We start from the raw sequence: 24,140 nt of genomic DNA, 5'->3' as shown, positions 1-24,140 counted from the left end.
ACAAGCATATAACAAATAAAACAGATTAAAACAAGTTGCTTTTTAATTAACAAAATTGTAATTACCAACTGAAGGTTTTAAATATAAAGTTAACTAATTTGCATAGAAACATTAGAATGACAGGCACTACCTCCTATTAACAATTACATAATGCAATGAAACAAAAAATAAATACTGCAGTCTAACCGGAACAAAATATTCAACTCTCGTTACACTCGTGATTAGAGTATTCTATTTTCGTAAACATAAGTCGACATTGAATATTTCGTCTCATAAACCGGGAAGAGGGATAAAATAAAGCATTCGCTGTATCGAATTTACCTAAAGACGGTATTAGTAAATTGGAATCACAGTGTGAGTGTGTTGTGGCTTTAATTACTAGCTTTAATAAATAATAATACAGTGTAGTATTTTTTCTATATTCATATTTATAATATGGTACTATCTTCTTAGTATATTATTTCTACTAAAGGAAAATTTTCTATTTAGGGGAAAAAATGTTAAAATAGTTTTAAAAAGTAAAATACACACGTTTTAAGTATTTGAGATATTTTTGCATTTTTCGAAGATATTAACTTTCCGACTAAATAGTTCGGTTTTAATATAATTATTAATTCTATGTAAAACAAACGAAAATGCTTGCTTAAAGATGATAGCATTGCAGGAAATTGCATTTATATATAAATCGATTTATGCGAAGTGTTTGCTTCTCATCTGTTGTCAATTTACTTTACTTTGCCACTTTATAAACCGTATTATTTTATGTACGGTACTAATACAACAGGTCAAAATAAAATTATCTTGATGCATCTGAATTTTATTATGTTATAAAGAATGTACAGAATTAAAAATTATCTATTAAAAATAATTACGGTAGATAGTATTCATATTTATTTCAAATGAATCACTTTTAAAGATAAAACTAATTTTCGAATGATGACAGGTGGTTGAGGGGGGTTAAGGCATCACCGTACCTGGAAGACCAGAGATCGAATCTGGTTTAAAAAAACACAAGAATTTTTCTCAGGTGATCTGTTCCGTATAAGTTTGGCCCACTCCCTCACCATCCTAGTTGCCTCCATTGGTCTAATCTATTAGGGGGATATAAAACAGGTTTTCTGGTAACCACAAGCCAAAAAAATAAATAATTAATTTTCAAATATTAAAAATAATAAATAAAAAATTCAGTTCATTGTATAAGAATGTTATTTATTATAATTGCAATAGTGATTTGCATTTATCTAAATATTTAAACAGTATAAAAGTGCATTCATGTACAATATTTAAAATCTATTAAGATTTTCATTTTACAAATAAATATATTAATAAATATTTCATAAGAAACAATAATAAATAAGCATTTTCGTCGAAATAAAAATGCTGGACGGATTATTACTTTTTAATTTGTAGATAATATAAGAATTGTATGATTCATAATAAAATATTGAATCTCATATCCATACGTATAAATAACAAAGTATTTGGTCAATTCTTAATGGATTTTTCATAAAAGCATCCATTACAGAAATTATTGAAGTAAATTTTAAAAGAATTATTATAGTAATTACAATAGGATAGATTTTCGTATTTTTTATAAATATACTTCTTCATTCGTTTGTATAATGCCATTTAAAACGTCTACAAAACTTGCCTTTCATTATCGTTTTATTATTTTTTAATTAAAATTATTAATTTTTCTAGTTCTAATATTTCTTTCTTTATGTTATTAATTTATTCACATTTTTAAAAATTTTATTCTGCAGTTGTAAGAATATCATCAATGTCAGCTGCTACAGAATATCTTCCTTCTAACTTTGAAATTCTTTGTTTCAGTTTTTGTTGAGTAGCAGTATATTCAGCGAGAAGTCTTGCGAATCTAGTCTGAAGATGATCTAGTGCTATTTCCAATCTTCTGCATTTATCCTGTATATTTTCATGTTCGATTTCTGCCGCTTTCATTGCTTCTTCGTCTAATAAACCATCTTTAACCAGTATTTGCCTTCCTCTTTCGATTAATAACTTTTGTGCTTCTGGGTAATCTGCTAAAACAAACCATAAATCCTCTTTTGATAAACAGAATAGATCCGAATAACCAACACTTCTTACATTAGCTGTTCTTCTATTGCCCGTTTTGACTCCAGATATGTTAAGAATACTAAGTTCGCCAAAAACGCTTCCGTCACTAAGAGTAGCAAATATGGTTTTCCCATCGTCTGCGACTACACTCAACTGTCCTCTTTTAACAATGTACATCTCTTTCCCTACATCGCCTTTGCGACATATGTAATCTCCTGGACTAAATACCTGTAACGTTAATCTGAGTACTAACTGTACTAAAAGTCCCGGTTCGCAATCCTGAAAGATTCTCACTCGTTTTAGTGTATCTAAATGGACGTGAATAGCAATTTCAGCTTTTAACTTATCAGGCAATGTTGAAGTAATGGAATCTTCATTCAAAGATTGTTTATTAGTCCAAAGGTAATCAAACCACTTAATTACTCTTCTTTCCAAATCTTTACCTACCTTCCTGAATTCCAAATATTGCTTGACATTATCCATTCGACTTTGAAATTCGGCTCTAGCAGCATTCATATTTGTAATCATGCTACCTACATTACCTACAATGGTAGCAAAAATCAAGACTCCAACCAAAAAGTCAGCAACAACAAAGACATATTCAACATCTCTTTCTGGTATGGGTACCTCTCCAATAGTGGTTAGCGTTAATGTAGACCAATAGAAACTGTAGATATATTGGTGTGTTAGAGTGGCATATTGAGGATCACTAATATTTTTATATACCCACGTGTCTTTGCCAAAACCTATGGCATAACTCATAGCAAAATAGAAGCATCCGTTCCAATGTATAATGACTAAGATGTAGAAAATGAGTTTTCCAATACGAAATGCATATGGAAAATTTGTTCGGGTTTCTGTACGATCGAAAAATTCCATCATTCTATAAAATCTAAATAGCCTGTTCATTCTAACAATAACGCTACATGGTACACGTGATTCGCAATTTATACCTAAAACTAAATAGAGAATATCCGTCGGTAAAATACTTAATATATCCAATTTGAAATAAATTGATTTCATATAATTCTGTACAAGTTTCCTAGAATCCTTAACTAAAAGACCTTGTTCCAGATAGCCTAGAAAGAAAAATAATTTATCAAATTAAACACAATAAACGAATATGTTAAAATTATCGGTTCTCTCTTACCTGTTCTTGTATGTACAAAAATATCAATAAAATACGAAAAATCGCAAATGTAATCCAAGAAATACCAAACGACAGGACACGCATTCTGCAACTTCCAAAATACACTGCGTCCAATTATAAAAAGTAAATTATATAACACAGCAATGTTTATTATTGATAACCATCGATAATGACAGCTTTCTGATGGATCAATCACGAATCGTCCTTTGTATCTGTATTGAAATAAAATCATGTTTTTCATAAACATTTTATTAACTTCTACCATGTCAAAATAATATATATATTAATATCTTTACTATTATCAATAATATTAATGCATTATTATATTGTATAGAAAATAGTATATTTTTTTAAAAAACACTAAGTTTTAAAAGAAAATATTAGATAACAACGCACTATATAAAAATAATTAAAATACTAACTAATATTCAAATACATGTTTTCATTGTACAGTACAGTATATCAATAATGATTTAATAGGACACTACAAAATTTTTCCAAAAGTTTTGCGCTCTGTCGAAATTAGAGTTTCCTGGTCACTACTGTATTAATAATTGTGTAAATTGATAACAGAAAATTTAATTTTCAGAAAATCGAAAAATAAATTATGTTAAAATAATTAATTGTAAAAGTAACACCATTCATTCTATGTTCAAAGCATCTTAATAATGTCTATTAAACTTAATACATATAATAGAAAACGATTATTATTTATATCTCTAGTGTAATTATATGATAAATGTGGTTATTAAAATTTTTTTTGGAAAAGTTACGATTTAGAATTTTCCAAAAAATTCCAATTTACGCATACTGGGATAATAAGATAAGTTACAGGACAGCCCGAATTATCGTATCCGGATTAACAAACCTCTACTGTATGTAGAGTCGCTTTGAGCAGTTTTTTCACTATTAATAAGGTTAAAAATATAGTTTAACCTCTAACAGTCATTGTTAGTGCCATTGGTAATTCGGCAAACATGTCATCTAAATTCAATTTCTTTTAAACTCGAAGTAGCATATCTGTTTCACTTTGGTAACTGCGACGGTGATTCTTGTTTTGAGCTCAGCAAGATTTTCAGGAAGGACGGAATAAACATTAGATCTTTAATAAAACACCGGAAGAAACAAATGGTGGACTGTCTTGCTTAAAATGCATGAGTCCTTTTATGTCATCGTTGTTTAACTGTGGAATGAGAAGCTTCCAGAATATCCAGGTACACGATATCCCTTGTGGATAAAAAGGGCCGGATACTTTATCTTTGCAAGAGCATAAAACATTTGGACTTACCCATTGCGAGTTTGGCCAGACCTGCATTGAGGTGGGCGAAGACCTGCATATCTGAGATAGACCAATCTTGGAAGAATTACTGGAGGTGCTCCTCCGAATTCAAATCAGTGAAATTTTAACAATTTTAATTCTTACTTAACATCTTTAATTAATTATGTTGTTATATTTAAATTAAATTAAAACATTTATTCTAAGATTTAGTCATAGAAAATAACGAAACTTAGACTGTTCATACACAGCGATTTTATTACAGAATTATATATATACCTACATTTAAAATAATAAAGTTTTTGGGTTGCAATTTTCAAATTGTAGACTTATAAATTCTCACTGGAGTCTGTTGTCTGTCATCCTTCCTTAATCTTTCAAACGGAGTTAGATAGATGAAAGTCGAGACCAGATATGGAAAGTTTAGGGGCAAGAGGCCCCAATTAACTAACTCTATTCAAAATTTCAAAATTTTCTCCTGAACAAAATTAGATAAATGACCAATATGAATCCATTGTTATCAGGAGAAATATGATGTACAGGGCCAAGATACTACTAAAATCGGTAGCATATATTTTAAATCGGTTGTGGTGAAGGACTATAAACTGATCAGTAGGTTGTTTTCAATCGAATAAGTATTGTTACATGATTTAAGATCGTCACACACTAGGCGATTTCTCGCGCAGGAGAATGTCTCTGAGCGACAAAAAATTGTTGACATTCGGTTCTGTTTGGCACAGGACGAGACAAGTTGCCAAGTTTTTAGACAGCAAACAAGGATGCTAGAGACCCGCTTATATAAAATTCAGAGCAGTTTTACGTACTTTATTTAAAAAGCGTGTCAGAAAGAACAGATCATTAGGGGCAGGAGATTAAATACTGGATCGCCAAAATCGCGGAGGCTATAGATTTCTACGGTAATTAACAGCTACTAATTTTCGCTAATGGCGCGAAAGCACATTTCTTTAAATACCTTGTCGTGACATTCCTTAATAGTGGGGTTATAAACTGGTTAATACGATTGAATTAATGAAATTAAATATCGTGCCCAGAGCGACTATCCTCCATTTTTATATTTATGTTTTAAACAACGGCTGTAGTCATGTAATGAATCTACGAGCGCTCATTGATTACAGCGAGCGACATAGAGGTTTCTGTATCCCACAAAACCACTTAATGTGTAACTTTTCCGGTAAAAAAGATTTATGTTTAAAATAAGAAGCACTAAGACAACATAGCAAAGTGTTTGGCGCCATCTGTTATGAGATTATGTTAAAAGTAACTTTTATATTATTAATTATACTATTAATAACTAAATTGTGTGTAGCGCCATCTGTTATGAGACTTTATCATTAAAAACGTTTTATATTATTAATTATTATAAGATGGTAAAACGCTTAATTTGACAGAAGAGATGAGTTTTATAAAAAAAAGAAAAAATTTAAATATGAATAACGAGTAAAATCATCATTAAGTCCGATCCCTCTTGAGATATGACACATCACCTTTCTATCTTCCCACCCTCTTGACTTTTAAACACCGAAATTTAACAGCATCAATGTCTCTTATATACAAGTTACCATACCAAATTTACCAAGTTTCTTAATCATTATCCCATCTTGAAATATTAAAGGAAATAGACACCAATACACACATACACAGAATCTTTTTACCTTTGTTGACTTTTTAGGATTGGAGATCTCAAAATTTGGAGCTTTGTAAAAAACTCCGAAATGGAATTTGACATGATTCCAATACATCCCCTTGTTATATATACATAACATCCAGGAAAGTAAAAACATTTTTTTACTTTCCAGGAATTTTTTTTCGTTAGTAAAAATAACATTAATTTTGTAGGGGTAGGAACCACTATAAGCCCCTATGTTTTCTCCTAACCCAGGGAAAAATCCAGATCTCTTAACAGCCTTGTATGTGTATACATATACAGACGTACACGTGATGCGGCAATGTTGCCATATTAGATTCATTTTTATTTTGGGCTTATTGCTACTTTTTTGGGCTCTAAGCAATGGAAATCTGTTACTTTTCTAAATCGGTTCATACGAGTTTGGAACACGTATTGAATGAGCCCAGCTGCACACAGTTTATCTATTGCATTTTATTACATTACTTACTTTTTTTCATTGTTTTGTGCATTAATTAGGTATTTACTTAGGTTATCTTAAATTGTAATTTTTTAGAATTAAAGTTGTCATTTTTGAGATTTGGAACGGGAACACTCTTTAGAAATGAATTGAATTCGAGTTCCGATGTATCACTGTATTGTAATCGTACCAAATTTGACCCTTCGGGTTTCTGCAAATCTCAATGTTTTGAGACCTCCATGAATCCAGAAAGTCAATGAATCCAGAAAGTACAGGTACATTAAAGTTTAATTTAAGGTTTATCTACAGATCTAATTGTAAAAGAATTAAGATTTCATTAGATAATACAAATTTAAATAATCAACGAATTCAGAGATTTAAGTTATAAATATTTTATTTTACAAAATAAACATTTTTAAAAAGTATTTTTTTTTTTTAAATACATAAGTCGCCGACTCCTGATATATACGATTGTATGATTTTGTTCACCCTTTTTGAAGCTTAATAACTGCTGTGATTTTTGTCAAAAATTTCTAAAATTTTTCAGGGAAGTTTGTTTACTAGGGAGATTGATGCTATTAAATTTTGGTGAGTAAAGATCAAAAGTGTGGGGAGATAAAGGCGGTCATGTGTATCTCCAGTAGGGTCAGACTTAATGATGTTTTACTCATTACTAGCATTTACAATTTTATAAAACCCACTCCTACCCTCAAAATTAAGCTCTTCGTCATTTTATAATAGTTAAAAATATATAAACTTTTAAAAACAATATAGGATAACAGATGGCGCCACCAAAATTTTAAATGTTGCCGGGAAAGTTAAGCAACTCGTTGCTGGAATTTTTTTATACGCGGGAAGGCACACGACATCAATAAGATGCCAACATTTTTTTCTTGCAGTTAAAAAAGTTTGCCGTGCGTGTGTATTCTGAATTGAAAAGCTAGAAAGATAGAAACTTTTTAGATTATTTTTTCAAGTTTCGTATAGAAAAGACTTTACGACAGAATATTCAAAACAAAAGATGTGGCCTACTGAGCTCTGGAGTTTTTTGCTTCACCATTATTCATGGCCACATTATCGCAGCCGTGCAGAAGACCGGATTACTAAAAAAAATTAAAGTGGAAAATCTTTGAACACCTGCCGTTTGGTTTCAATGTAGAACCTTCAGATTTTCGCCTATTTTTTTCATTTGAAGAAGTTTTTTGGGGTAACAACAATTCAACAGCGACAAAGAGCTCCCCACAACCGTGCACAGGGCCAGATCATCGCATAGACAAATGAGACAAATGTCTAGGACCCGGTTTTTTTAATGGCCCGGTCAAATTGTCTATTTTTGAAAGATTTGTAAATAAGAAAGTTTACTTTTCTGTTGGACAACTGTATATAATAAACAAATAAACAAAAATATATTGCTTTTTATATGGTTATTGTGAATTCTAAAATCTAAGGAAAATGTGTTCTTATGTTTCTTCTTATTGAAAGTAATTCTTCTGATAATTTAGAATTTTTTTTATAACAATAAAAATAATATTTTTTATTAATAAAAATTTAAGATTTGTTTTAGTTTTTCAGATTATTTAATTTTGTTTTATTTATTGTTTTATATTTTTTGTGTGCTCTATTTCTTGTGGGACAGGGAGGGGGCCCAGTAAGAAGAAAATGTCTACGGCCCCAAAGTGGGTTAATCCGGCCCTGACCGTGCAAGATTGGATCCGAAAGTTAATCCTTTGACAAGAGTTTGGAAAACCTTATCTGACGCTATGACGAATATCTGATTATGTTGAAAAACAGCTGCAACTATATATTTTTTATGACAATAAAAGTCCAAAGAAGCGACTTCCTGTTCTTTTCTAGCTAATCAAAATTTAATTTTTGAACGTGTCACATATTTATTCTTATAAGAAACAGTTCCTTAATGAATCCAGTTGGATGATGTATTAAATCTCTAATAGTTTTCTTTTTCGTTTTGTCTACTGTTATGAAGAACAGCATGAATAGTTACAGTATATTTTAGTAAATCTGTACAAATTCCAGGGACAAGATTTTATGTAAAATTAAGGCTTTACACCTACAGTATTTAAATTAGACATTGAAACTGTACTGTCACAATAATTATTGTTTGTGACAATTCTTATTTATTAAATCTAGAGTCTATTTTTTAAATGACGAAATTAGTTTTCGCTTCAGTTTTTTACATTTTATGATTTCTTCCTTATTATATTTCAAAATCATAAATGTAGTTATTTCAAGACAAGTTAATGATCCTATCGCGTGATGAAAAACTATAAAAAGATCGTATATTAACAGATCACGCATCTTCTTTTTCTCACATTTCTTGTAATAAGTCTTTACAATTGGACTCTTCAATCCGTTCGAATGATTGCATAATGCTTTCTTTGAATTGCTTTCTCTTTTCAAAAATAAGTCATTCGTCATTTCCTGCACTTTATATAATTGTTTCTAGAACTTCAGATCATGCAATATAGAGATTAAGTTTACAATTTAATTTTTAATAATATCATATGTAAACTTATTCTTATATATACAAATATATATATATAACAAATTGAAAAAAAACAAAATAATTAAATTTTAGTTGGCGGTGCTAAATGACCGGCATCCTTTCAAAACATTACGGATTACAGCAACAAAATTATTAAAAGATAAAGGATTAAATTACAGTAAATATTTATTGTAATTTAATCTATCTCAATTTAATTGAAAGCCTTTTTAACGAGTTGTTATTATTTTAAAAAACCGTATTTACAAATCGAAGTTTTACTTAGAAACAAAAGGACATATTTAAGTGATACATTAAAGGTTTCGTTTACTTTTAGCTAACTTTTATTACAATATTGTATTTACAAAAAACTAACTTCGAAACGAGCAATTATTTATTGTGACATCGTCACAATGCCGAACTGCAATTTTTAATTTATATAATTTAAGATATATGCTCTCCATCTCAAATTAGTAGTGTCTTGCACCTGTACATCATACTTTTCCTGTTAGCAACAGAGTCGTGCCGATCATCTATCTAACTTCTTTAAGGGAAAAAGTTTTGAATTGAAATAATGTGATTACCGGTTTAAAGCGGAAGTTCGTATACAATTAATCGGAGCTTCCTACTCCTAAGATTTCCATATATGGTACCCACGTTCATCTTTCTTACTCCGTTCTCGAGATTAAGAACAGATAGACAGTGAGAGTTTATAAGTGTACAATTTTTACCAAATTGCAGCAAAATAAACATTTGCAGCTTATAACTTCTGCCAACGTTCGCACCATTTATTAAAACAACTTCTCTGTCCATTCTGTGTCACCTCGTTGGCTGCAATTTTCACAATACTTTTCGCTTCTGTGATTTAAATCTGCAATCTTCAGTATAGTTTTTATTTTTATTAAAACTTGAAAAAGTCAGCAAGTGCGTGGTTTAATGACTAATAAGGCTGCAGAAATACAGGTATCTCGTATTTTGTCAAAGATTCAGTAAGTAGGAAAACACCATATATTAGAATATTGTGATGAACCCAGATATGACGCCGTTTTTGTCTTACTGTGTCACAGAGGCGCTCGAGTAGATCGATGTAGTACTCTTTGTTAACGGAACGAACTCGCAATGCACCAAGCATTTTACATTTAAAAAATGGTGTGACGATTACACTTTAGGAGGTAGGAGAATGTATTGCAAAACTATTTGAATAAGTGGCACGAACGTTAGTAGAAGCACGAGGTCAAAAAACATGCTTATTTTGAAGGTGTTTTGTAAATACTTGTACTGTTAACATAATAAAAAGTTGTATTAAAGTTTTGTTTCTTTTGTAATAATAAAAATAAAAGGGAGTATATGTTCAAGCAGAGCCAAATAAATACTCAAAAATGTTAACACTAAATCAAGAAATCGAATGATTGCATCATGTAATATTTATAATTTATCTATATTTTTTACTGTCTTACATAAGTAATTTTCATTTCAACTTTAAAAATTTCTTATGCAGTTCATTAAATTTTATGTAATTTTTTAAACTTTAATCCATCCATATATAATATGTTAGGTTTACATATACACTCGTCGAGTTTACAAAAGAATAACGTGTCGAAATAAAAGTAACAATGTCTAGGTGAGGTAGCAATAGAATCAAGTGATAATGTTAATGGAGGTTAAGCAAGGCAAGATGACGTAAAGATTCGATACTAAGTTAAATCTTTTATTTTACTTTTATACTATATCACAATTAACATAACGGTCCGTTTTAAACGAATAAAATAAAAAGAACACTAAACTTTAAATACAGAGTAGTAATAAAAGTTACTCCCTGGCCAATTATTTGAAAAACTAACAGTAGAGAATTTTTGGGGGGTTCAGGAGGTCTCAAAACGTAGAGATTTGCAAAAGACTTTGAGAATCAAATTTGACACGATTCCAATGCTTTCCCTTGTTATGTATACATAACAGCCGGGAAAGCAAAATTAAGAATGTTTAGAAATGCATTTAACTTATTGCCACAGAATATTTTGTGTTGTTTAGGAACGTTTAAATAAAGGGTTAATATTAAAGGGGTGGGGTGACAGACGGTTGTCATATGTCATATCTCGAGAGAGGTAGGACTTAATGAAGATGTTATTCGTCATTAACCATTAACAATTTTTTTTAACTCATCACTACCATCAAAATTAAGCTTCTTGCCATTCGATAATAACTAAAAATATAAAAAGTTATAAGTAAAGATTTCTTCTTCTAATAGTAAGACTAGTGGTATTTATCACGTATTTCTTAATTATGCGCAATTAACAGAGACCAAGATTAAAACAGTTTACTTTATTTCGCCTATTTAACGATGCATTTCGGATTAATAATTTTTCAATCTCTCTTCAGGCTCAGGCTTTAGTGTGTAAGGTTGTTGTCTACAACGTAATGAACAAAAGGTTAGTTCGTGTTAATATACTTTTGTTATCCAGAATGATGCATATAGTGCACAATTTGTACGTATCCGAATGGTGTATTTACTACATATCAGTCTCTTTCACTTACTGGCACGTTTTCTTTGTCTAATTTTGATGGACAAATGCAATACTTCTTCCATTTCCCACAGTTATTATCTCCTTATTTCCTTACTACCTCTTAGAAAGCTTTAACTTCAACAATGTGGTTCATAACATGACAAAGGTTAAAATGTTATGGGTTCGGCCAGACCCAGAATGGGATGTATATAGGCTCATATATATAATAAGAATTTTGAAAAATCATTTTAAAAAATCAAATAATAGGTAACTCGAATATCCATACTCAAATATTAAAATTATTTTCCAGTGTTCAACATTAATTATAATATCAATGATAGTTGATAGGAGGTGCCAATATTGTAGTTTGCAACTTCATAAAACCAGTAACCTATTTAATAGCTTATGTTGCAATTTTTCAGTAACACAATACAGAACGTCAACCAAAATACTATAAAAACATGGTTATAAAACAAAGACAGAGCAAATTAGTGGACATACATATTAAAGGTAAATTAATATTTTTTACTTGCTTATTATTTTAATATATGTTAATATGATACAAACATATTTTATTATTAATTATCACTTTCTAGAAAAATTTTGTTGTTCCACCCATCACGATCTGTTTCTATTAAAACAAAGTGTATAATTAGCTTATATATAATTTCATTTATTAATTCATTATGTTTTCTGACGTTTGAAATATCCAAATATCATAAAAGTCTATTAACAAAATGAAAACTCTTTTATATTTATAAAGAACATGATTAACTTTGCAAACACAATAATGAATTTGTAAGTCAACAATTAATCATCACTAAAGCTATTATATTATGAAGTATGAATATTAAATATTTCATAAGTTGTTTTGATAGTTATATAGAACTTTTTTTAAATTTTCATAAGTAATAATAATTTAAAAGAAACGTGTTAGGATCAAATGAGTCTTTATTGGGCTGCAATTTTAAACAAAATTTCCATTGTTTGTCTGTCTGTCTTTCCTTAATCTCGAGAACGTTGTTAGATAGATGAAAATCGAGAGAGATATTTAAAATATAACTCAATATTATATAATAAACAGAATATGAAATATTACTGTATATAAAGAAAAATGTATGAATTATTTTTTAAAAGATTTTTCATAAATACGTTCAATTAAAACATTGTTGGTACATTTTTAATTGTGTTAATGTATTAATCCAATTAAATATGTAGGAGTAATAATAGTAATAACCAGAATTTAATTGGGTTTTAATTTATTAGATTATAGGCTTACGGGAATATATAATTTTAAAGCTCTCCAAATGCAACTAATCATAACCTCTAATTACACAGATTTAGTTAAAGCGGCAAATATGTTATTAATTCAGTTTAGAAATAGGCCAAATTCATTTTGAAATGACACAATGCAATATGAAAATATTTTATTAAATAAGAATTAAATTTAATTTCAATCTAAATCAATTTACTTTTAACTCTCACCTCATACAGCTAGAAGAAGTTTTGACATCATTATCTTGTCTTTCTGATGTTTGTTGTCCCATATTTGCAAACTTCTCAAGAAAAGAATCTGGACGTTGTTCTTCGTCTCTATTTTTTCTGTTCCTCCATTTAGTTATAAACTGAAATTATATATTTACATATTAAATTGTTCTGAGAAAAAAATAATTTTATACACTATCAAACAGCTGAACAACGGCCAATGACAAACATAAATAAACCAGCAACGAGTCGCTCAACTTTTCCGGCAACATTTAAAATTTTGGTGAGAAAAATCCTCAGGAATTTTTCGACCGGTCCGAATTCGATTCCGGGTCCATCCGGATGTGTCGGGTCCCGTCTCGCACCACCCGGCCGCCCCATTGTGGGCCTGACCGAACCCATAATGGGCTTGTTAAAAGAGGCTCTCTTAATACCCACAGGACAGAAAGAGTTTAAAAAAACCGTGTTAAGTCAGTTGCAAAACTAGCATCTATCGATAATGACTAATTTTGTACAGTGAATTATTTTTTGGCGTTATTTTGAGAGAGGTGGAATAGGATTTTTTAATTTCCGTAGCCGTTGAGAGTGACCGTTGTTTGGAGATAATTTTGAATGCGTTTTTGTTCAAAAAAAAGTTCCTGAAAAAATGGCTAACGTTTTCAGGTGCCGTTATTTGAGGTTCTATTGTATTTCGTGGAATACATATACATTACATATATATTAATGGGTTTAAGTTTATTTGGTTACAGCAACGCAGCACATAGGTAATCTGCCGAGGGAAACTTTCTATGGGAAACGAACCCCTATATAGGTATACAAACGTGAATAAAACTCGGAAAATTCATGTTGGTAAGACCACAACCTTTTGATTAGTGTTCAGTGGTTTTATCCACTCTGCCACTGGTGGGCACTGTATATGAATGTCTGACAACAAACGAAACATATAACTTGTTTTACTGCTTCGAGAATTATATATTCAATATTTCACAGATTTTAGAAAATGAACTCATTAATAAAAATCAAAAGTGTGGTTACTATTTATGGTAATAAGCATTAAAAATACTATATTGACTAAAGTGAGCATTGATATGCATGTATTTATATAATTTTTTGTATGCTGACTTAGTTAATAGAGTAAGACTATATAATTGTAAATTACATTCATTGGCAAAAAGTTACGTAACCAGATAGAACTGTCAGGATGCTTCAGATTCCACAAATGGCTAATAGATAAAATTCCTGAACATTGATAGTTGGTAGCAGGTTTCAACACGAACTGGCTACGTGCAGTTTTCTGAGTTTTCTTCACATATCTAACACTTAAATAAGGATCGGTTTCACATAGAAAGTCCTTCCGGGAGGTAACCCCCTTGAAGACCACTCATGTGTTACGTTGCCTTGTTCCACCAATCCAATCTAATTATTCCAAAACCGACGTACAGCTACGTCTCAGACAGATATGTAAATGATTGCAGTTTTGGTCTGATTGCAGTGGTCCGGCAGGCAATACCACTAGAATGTTCTAAAATCGTTAGTTCACTATCCTTCTATAAAAAGGTTCTCAGGGATTCACTATGTTCAGAATTTTCGGTGTACCTGTTGTTTGGAGATTTTAGAAAGATAGGCATGTCATACATTGAGCACAGCTGACAAAGTTTGAGAAAGGGCACATCTTTGAATTGAGGAAAGATGACTCTTTTGCCGAACTGCCATCCGATCGTTCTGACCTGACCGTGAGTTGGTATTTTGATATTGAATATGTCAGAGCATACAAATACCTGACACTAGAAGAGATGGTCGTCGCACGAGATGATGTGTGACACAAGCACGAACAGTTGCAAAGGCATCTTTGTTCAGAGACAGATGAAAGCCTCGTTATAAAACCCTGTCTCTTCCCGTTGGCATGCTATTATCAGCGGCAGATTTATATGACGACGGCGAACGCTATACGTCTTGCCATTAACATCCCAAAATCATTGGCTTCGTTTTAGAGTTTCCGTGACAGAGAAGCATAGGCTGATACGGAATTATTATTGCATAGCGATGAATTCCGATTCTGTTTTGGAATGGCTTCCATCGTGTTAGAACGCAAAAGATCACTGATAGACGCTTTAATTATGCCATTACTTTTGACTAGTACATTTCATATGACAGTAGGTTACCCCTAATAGCGGGGAAAAAATATTGATGGCACATCAGTATATTCAGAAAATCCCGATCACTCGTTTGTTGTCTTTTATGGTAGGACTATGAACAGTTACATTCTATTAACTATAAACAGTTACATTCTATTATGGTAGGACTTATAAACAGTTACATCAAAATTACAATTTTACTATGTGCATATATAGTTACAGAGTTTATTGTCTGCTGTAAATACATATAATTCATTTTAAAAAGTCCTATATATATAAGATAGTATACCTCGAAATAATAACAACAATATACAGTAATTATAAGAGGTATATATTTGTTAGAAGACACAGATAAACGATAAATAATTTTTTTGCTGTTTTCAATTAATAGGCTATACAGTAGTTTAAAATATAAATATGATAGGCCTACCTATGATATGATACATATATGACATTTATTATATATAAATGTATGTAATAAATAAATCAATAATTACATTGAAGTCAAATTTTTATTCATAATTATCACATTGTATTTAAAAATTTTCAATAATATACAAAAGTAGCCTACTATATATCTATCCATAATAAAATATACAGTAACGGAATTATCCAAAATGCGATACATTGTGTGCTAACATCCATACGAAATTCATACGGATGTTAGAAGGAAATAAATTATTTTAAAAATTGTAGAATTTTATCTACCATGATAGGAAACTGTATATTTTTTTTATTTATTTCTCAAAAATTAACTGAAATGTAATTGAAACTGTTACAAATATAATTAAATTAATAATAGTACTATATACCGCATAATTGAATTTATAATATGCAAATTTAAAATATTTAGTCTATATAAGTTATAAATAACTCATTAATAATATATTAATATTAACTCTATTAATCTGAAAATCATTTTTAAAATAACCTCAGAATTCACATTCTCAAAATATGGATTATAAAGAAATATTTTTCACTTTAACATGAATGGCTTTTCATGGAAGTATGGATTTATAAAACGATTTTTGAAGATATTTTCGATTTTTTTTCGAAGAGAAGATTCTAGTATCTTTAGAAAAAACACAATTATTATTTTAGAAAAAAAAATAAGTGTTAGAAATATAACGAATATCGTTCAACGCTAGATTTGATTAACGTAAAGAAATGAAAGATTGAATATTTAATAAAAACAAATAATTCGCTAAAAATAAGTAAAATTATTAATTAATTTCATTTTATAATTATATTAAACATCAATTTTATAAACACACAAAATAATAAATATGACTGTTTTATAACAGAAAATTTTATTATTAAGAATCATAATTTCACAAAAAAGCAACTAAATTGTTTCTATTTTCCAATAAAAACCACTCGTGATTTTAATAAAAAAATATTTTATATGCTCGTGATTTACAATAACTACGTCTGCTTTTTTTAAATAAATAAAATTTATAAAAATGAATATAATCTAATGTAAATAACGCAAGATATTTAATACAATCTTCGAAATAAGTTAGCTATTTTATTTGCTGTCAATATAACTAGAGAGAGAGAAATACACTTAGCATGGAAAGAGAATGTTTAACTAATGCTGTACTTTATCTTGTTACTTACACATTGACTTATACATTAATGTAATCTAACAATCATATTAATTATAATTATTTATCTAGTTTTAAATTCGAATACAAATAAATTTCGTATTAAAAGAAAATTCGACGTATTGAATTTAATTAGTAAACATTTTTCGCATTTCAATGTTCTGTTTTACAAAACAAATAAACGAAAGAAAAATACGAATTGATCTAATCTGGCCTTGATACAGACAGAATATGGATCAAGTTAACGTTTGATCATTTTTATAACGGAATTGGCCTATCTGTTAACCTTGAAATACCAAATTCATGCTTAAAAGAAATGACATCCGATATTGATATACAATGGTTTCGATTGTTAATCATTCATCTTCAAGTCAACGAACGTCAGGGAAGATCAATATGTTCATGGTCGACCCAATTTACTCTGCCCGACCTATTTTTTATTTTTTATTTTGTTAAGAACTTTCTTTATGACTTCATCGCAAAACAAATTTACAAATTTACTTTGATACTTTTATTTAATAGAATATTATGTCATAAATATAATAGATTATATAATTCAACTTTTTCTGTTTGCCATTTCTTTATACTATAAGAAATAAATATCAGTTTGAAAAAAAATGATAAATACATTTATTTATCAACGTAACTGCATATAATATATATATATGTTTATTTATTTATGATATAGACCACAAGAACTTTTATTAAAATAATTTGTATGATATATAAAGAAAATTATTGTGTATAGATTTTATATTACACTGAATTTCTCTATTAGAAATGTTTATAATTAAGCTACATTTTTTCATAATAAAATAATTCATCAATGATGCGATAGCTTAAAATATAAGATTAATGTAGGTAATACAATAAAGTTTTAAGCAATGTAAATAAGCCTACCAGAAACAAATTATATACGAAATATTGAAATTATTCTATATTTTGATTTATTATAAACTTCATAATTAATGTAATCTTGTGTTAAGAGTATACGTTAATATTTATATGTATGTACCTATACTTATATATACTTTTTCTATTATTTATTATTTTAAATAATTTCAAATTATTCCATTTTTTCAAATACAAATTTTACATTTATTCGTATGGAAAGTTTACGACGTTCATAAAGGAGATTTATATATGTAATGTAAAATTAATCTTGAAAGTAATAAGAATTTAGTAAGATAAAACTAAATTAACTGAAAACGATTGAAAATTAACGGTTTGATTATTTTGTTTGTTTAACAATATATGTAAGAATTAAAGCGAATAAACATGAATATGTAAATATTTGTTTCAGAAAGAGGTTAGACTGCACTTAATATTTCTTAGGCCAATTAGGCCAATTTCATTCTATAAATAGAGTAACTAATATTAAAAATTCTCTTCTTCTTTTTACATTATAAATAAGTCAGTGCTACCATTCAATTAGCCTATAACTATTATCAAAAAGTATTGCTAAATTTAATGAATGCATAAATTTCAAATTTTCTCCTTAAATTTCACCAGAAATTCTCAAATATTTTATTTCTTTCAGATTTCTAAAATGGTTTGCATTTCATCTTACTAATATCATAGATTTCTTATTGATAAATTTTGCAATTAATGTATAATACACGTGTAGGAGAGTTTATAATAGTAATCTCTTTTATAAATTTAAAATCATATTCAAATATTTATGATGATTAAATTAAATAACTCAGAATTTATCTATTGTAAATAATTTAATAATGTTTTTATAATTATATTATTCCAGCTTGGAAATATCATTACATTTATTTTTTATTGCATCTAATCAAATAAATAAACTACAATAACTATTAATTAGGCATAATATGAAATGATTGAATGAGTTACAGGAAACGAATTATTTTATTTATTTATGAAAATATTATAAAATTAGCATCCTTGTACTGTCTTTGTATATATCTCCTGTATGAAAACAAATTTGATAACTTTTATAAAATCCTGTTCCACAGAAACTTATTATAAATTAGTTGTTTAAAATGTATTGTCTGGTGATGTATTCCTTCAAAAACTGATGTCTGATTCTTTAATTTGTCTAAATAATATTGGACAAAAACAAAAGTATACAGATAATCTCTTAATTGATTAGAAATATTGACAATCGTTTACGCTGTTACAAAAAGAGAATATCTATCTTCAATTCTTGGTCAAATGCGTGACACGAAATCATGACATACATTAGAAAACCAATATAATGCAATTCTATGTAGACTTAGCGTGGCTTACTTTTAATACGTTCAAAACATTAATATTATTTTTCAGAACAAACAACCTTACACACTTCAACGCTTTTTTTTATTTAATTATTTACAGTGACTTCGTTATTTTATGTAATATATTTATCTAAATTTTATAATTATTAAATTAAGATAAATTTACTTTTATATATTTTAATTACTAAGTACTTCATTAATATTTACAATAGTATCTTAATTTGTGAATTTTTAATCAGAAAAAGAATTTAAAATCAGTTTAGTACCTTCTTTGAGATTAGAACTGATTCAAAAATCAAAAATACTGTAAAATATTTTAAATTTAATATTAATTTTTAATATTTGAAGAACAAAAACTTGGTAAGATTATACTAAAAGATAATTTAAAAAAGTAAATATATTTCTATTAAATAAAATTATCATAAGTTAATAGATATTAGATTGATAAAAAAAAATGTTAAATATTGATTTTATGGTATTTCTTTGAAAACTGATATTAATAATCAATCATTTTGAAACTGACACATTTTGAATTTAAAAAATCGCTCAATCAACGTTATATAATATACAGACTGTATTGGTTATAGCATATATATATTTATCTCGAAGCATATAACATTTAAGCTTAAATTCTGCGTCAAAACTTTGCTTTAAATCTTTAAACGTTCATTAAGAATTTCCTTAATAACATAGAAAAATAATACTGTCTGTAAAATTTACCTGAAAGCGCTGAGTAATTCTGGCTAATGTGCTTTGATTTCTCTTTTCTTCAATCGCCGCTTGTTGTTCAATTCGAATTATTTCGGAGCAAAGACTATTTCTTCTCGAAGAATGTCTCGAAATACATTCTGCATTGCCACCCATTTCTTCTTTTTGTTGATTTGAAGTAGTTAAAAGAGAATTTGTAATTGAAGTTTCTTCTTCCGCTTCCTCTCTCTCAGGGACTTCTGACTTCTTAAACGACTTAAATGATCCAATATTTGGCATCCACATAATTCTAACTTTTTTCGATTATTTTCCAAATAAAACCGTTTAAAATTTTATGAGGAATCATTTTTGTTTCGATTCATTTAAGAATTACCTGAGTATAGAATAAAAATTAAAGATAAGATAAATTAAACATTAAATTTTATAATGTATAATTTATTATATGTATAATTAATCTGTGATATGAAAAACTAATATTTAGAATTTTTTTTGTTCAGTAAAAGTTTAATACTCGAATAATTTTTTAAAATTTAAACGTAGTTTATTATGAGATTTATCGCAATAAAAATTATTCTGAAGATGTAACCTGTAATAAAATATAATTTAGCCTTATGTGACAATTACAAATGTAATATAAGAAACGAAATTTATCTGAATAGAATTTGAAATATATTTTCTATTTTACAAGTAGATCGGATTTTGTATGAATCAACGAGAAAAATATTTCTCAGTATATCATTGAGATACTTGTTCTCTTTCATGATATACTGTACTTCTTTCTATAATTTTAAACTGAAACTGTAGCTTTTATATAACCTCACATATCTTTAAATAACATCATCAATTTCAAAGAAAAAAAAACAATATTCAAAAAATGTTTCTTTAATTTATATAAAATTTACGATATAAAAGATATATTAATAATATATTGAACTAAAAGATACTAGAGTACAATTTTCTTATGAAAATAAAAATGATTTCCTTGCATTAATAACAGTTTAATTAATGTTTTTAAGGAAATTTATTTAAGAAAAGAGAAAAAAATGATATTATTTAGAATTTTTTAAAATGTAGCAAATTGTAATAAAATTCTATAAATTATTTTTTGCGTTTTTAGCATTTTTCTTAACTTAAATGAGCACGCAGTTACGTCTTAAAATACAAATTAATCATAAATGTTTATTTTATCCGATTCGATTATTATACCTCACCTGAATATTGGAGATAAGAAGTGTAACTTTTTATTTAGAGCAAAAATTTTACGTAAGCTCAACAGCAAAGACTTCTTGATAAGATCTGAACGGAACAAACGTCTACAGGTGTCGCACTTAGATCGAACAGCCACTTTGCGTGATCATTTTATTCGTTCTTTTTTAGTAAATTGCTATCAAAGGACTACGATCTACCAGGACTACTTATGTACTGACAATTTGAATGCAGTCTTTTTTAGTGAAGCATATATGATTATATTGAAGACTGACCATAATTTAATCTAATGGAAAAGTATCTGATTGGATAATATCTAGTTATAAGGTATGTTTTTAATTCATATTTATATATTGTTAATATTAAATTGTTTGTATATAATATAATAAGAATAAATTACAATAAAAATTATACATATTGTAAACAGATTGCTATAGATACACTTATCTGTAAAAGTTACCTTACTATAAGGGGAAAAGGTGTATATTTTTATATAAACTTAAAAATTAATTTTAAAATATTTTTGTATGATATATTTTAAAAAATTTTTTTTATCTTTCTTAAAAGATAAATAAACATTGTATTAGAATTTTTAATAGGCTATAAGTTATTTGAAATTGAATAGAAACTCTTCGTTTTTCAGTCTATCTAAATTATTTTATAAATGTGACTGATTATATAAAGCCTACGTATAGTATAATAATGAAAATTATGTCAAATTCATTCTGTCTTTTTGTAAATTTCAAAATATATACAGTAAATATATCAATAAATATAATTCAATTTTGTTACTAAGCCTATCAACATTTATATTGGTGACAAATGTACTTTAAAATAAATAAGTAATTTTAAATATTCAAGCAGAAGCACACAATAAATTAAATCAAGTTTTATTTAACCTAACAATGCTTTAACATATTTCTTAAATATAGTTTTTTATATAAATTTTATTTTATGTCAAACGTAAGCGTATAGATCTACGTAAATCATAAGACTCATAACATGTTTAGCTCTATGTAATCTCTGTATATAATATATGGTTATAGTAAGCTAACAATAAGCTTCGTAAAGTAACTTTTTATAATAAAATAGTCTACAGATAACAATATATATATTACAACAATTAATAATACAGTGTGCATAATTAGATATCTGTAAATAAATAATAAAAAAAATTGTACAATTAAATTAAATTATTTTGTGCTTATTAATTCAAAAATTTATTATATTTATTTATTTATTTTACATATAACTGAAACTGTTAATTGACAAAAGATTTTCACCCCTCGAATAACATAATTTACCCCAAAATACAATAGACTCAATTAAATCATTAACATCTAAAATTCAATTAAATTAACATATATTTTTCTTTAGTAAATATTTTTAAGAACTAAAACAAATAAACATGTATTGTAGCAGATAAACATTAATTTTAATAAATAAATACCAAACAGATTGAATTATTTCTTAAAATTCATTAAAAGTTTCATTTTATGAATTTTTAATAAAAACAAAACAATTGAAAATTATCTCTTTGTTAACATTTTCTATCTTATATTTATGAAGTGCATCGATTCTATGTAAAATCTAGGTCACATGGTATTCTTATATAATAAACTTAAACATAATATTGTATAATATAAATCATTTTATTTTAAATATTCACAATAGTTAATTCTTTTAAGGAAGTTACAAACAAGATTAAATTATTATGATTATTATTATATAGGCCTTTTTAACCCGTTTTGTTCCATCTCATATTTGTATAGCCTATATGCAATAAAGTTATAAAAATATTTTTAATTTTTTAAATTACACTACATTAATGCATTAAAATTTAAACATTAAATGGTATATTAATATTAATGTTAAATTTATGTAACTCGTTAGTCTTATTATATAATTATGTATTCAATAAAATTGAATATTTTTCATTCAGTAAGGAGAATATTTTATGTTAAAAATTATACTATATTTTAAAATATTTTAAACTTAATATAAATCGTATAAAGACCCTCTTTCGATTTTCAAATTAGAAATTTTAAGTAACCGAAACAAAATATATCTGTACTTAAAATCATTAACGCTTATTCAAATTAGGGTTATTATTACAATTATTCGTACCTTTTTCAGGTATTATCCAGGAAAAAAAGGTTCTTTTCTCAACTTCATTTTACTTTTGTTCGTTCTTCTCTTTTTGTTCGCCGTGTTGTTATGGTAACTCGATACCACGTGATGCTATTTGTCAATTAATCGGATTTGATGATGCAACAGAATCATAAGCTACTTATGCTAATTTAAGATCGTTATTAAGCCAATCGTATGGCTTTTTTTAAAATTAATTAACTGTCAAGTTATTATATATTTTAAATACATCGTAAATAAGAACTGAAAGTAGCGTACCGATAACATTCGTCGTACGAAAGCACTGTTCTGAAAAATTTACTATACTTTATTAATTGAATTTTTATAGATAATAATAAGTTAATTAATTTTGCATTAATATGCTAAATTAAATTTAGTTTATGTAAATGAGGAACTACATTGTAATAACAGATAAATCATACAGGTCTTTTAATATAGTATAAATCGATTTTATTTTTTTATAAGAAATAAAGCTGTTTATGTTTTAAAATTTAATTAAAGATATATACGGTAGGCTATATATTTTCATTTTTGATACATTCCCTCCTGTGAACACTAAGAAGGTCTTTTTTAATTAAACACATTAGACTACCCCCGAAAAATTCCAGGGTTCGATTCGATCCACAGAGAGGTAGGCTGATGCCTTTATCGCCTTATCCATGCTGTCGTCTTAATTAAATATATTTTTAATTAAGTCGTTAGCAAAGATTAATTCTTCATCACTTAATAAGCTGCAATTTGAAAAAATTGTAGACATAAATTCCTACTGTCTGTCTTTTCTTAACCTCGAGAACGGAGTTGGATACATGAAAGTCAAGACGTATATAGAACGTTTAGGGACAGGAGGCCCTCTATTAACTATATATGAACTTCCGATCTAAATCGGAAGTCACATTATTTCAATTCAAAACGTTTCCCCTGAAAGGAGTTAGATAGATGACCGGCACGACTCCATTGCTAACGGAAAAGTATGATGTACAGGGGCAAGACACTACTATTT

General features: G+C 27.8%; 1 protein-coding gene across 1 annotated transcript; it reads right to left on the bottom strand.

Moving 5' to 3' along the window:
• Positions 1–1,752: 1,752 nt before the first annotated feature.
• On the bottom strand, positions 1,753–23,186 carry LOC136975206 (cyclic nucleotide-gated channel alpha-3-like). The gene is made up of 5 exons (XM_067270241.1): positions 23,120–23,186; positions 19,799–20,159; positions 13,094–13,233; positions 3,227–3,438; positions 1,753–3,155 (listed from the first exon to the last, which is right to left on the bottom strand). Exons 2-5 carry the CDS (start codon positions 20,069–20,071, stop codon positions 1,753–1,755), a joined length of 2,028 nt encoding a protein of 675 aa, XP_067126342.1. The 5' UTR covers positions 20,072–20,159; positions 23,120–23,186.
• Positions 23,187–24,140: the final 954 nt, after the last annotated feature.

This window comes from Centruroides vittatus, unplaced genomic scaffold (genome assembly GCF_030686945.1).
Source record: "Centruroides vittatus isolate TY-2023 unplaced genomic scaffold, ASM3068694v2 contig_364, whole genome shotgun sequence".
Taxonomy (NCBI): domain Eukaryota; kingdom Metazoa; phylum Arthropoda; class Arachnida; order Scorpiones; family Buthidae; genus Centruroides; species Centruroides vittatus.
Note: the sequence above shows the minus strand (reverse complement) of the source record. Positions and strands in the feature narration are given on the sequence as shown.

What these genes read in the sequence shown, in the direction of transcription:
- LOC136975206 (XM_067270241.1), bottom strand. Translation starts at nt 20,071, where the DNA reads ATGTGGATGCCAAATATTGGATCATTTAAGTCGTTTAAGAAGTCAGAA. An exon ending in GAATTACTCAGCGCTTTCAG is followed by an intron (nt 13,234 to 19,798) that starts GTAAATTTTACA and finishes ATATAATTTCAG; the next exon opens with TTTATAACTAAATGGAGGAA. An exon ending in TTTTGTACATACAAGAACAG is followed by an intron (nt 3,156 to 3,226) that starts GTAAGAGAGAAC and finishes TTTTCTTTCTAG; the next exon opens with GCTATCTGGAACAAGGTCTT.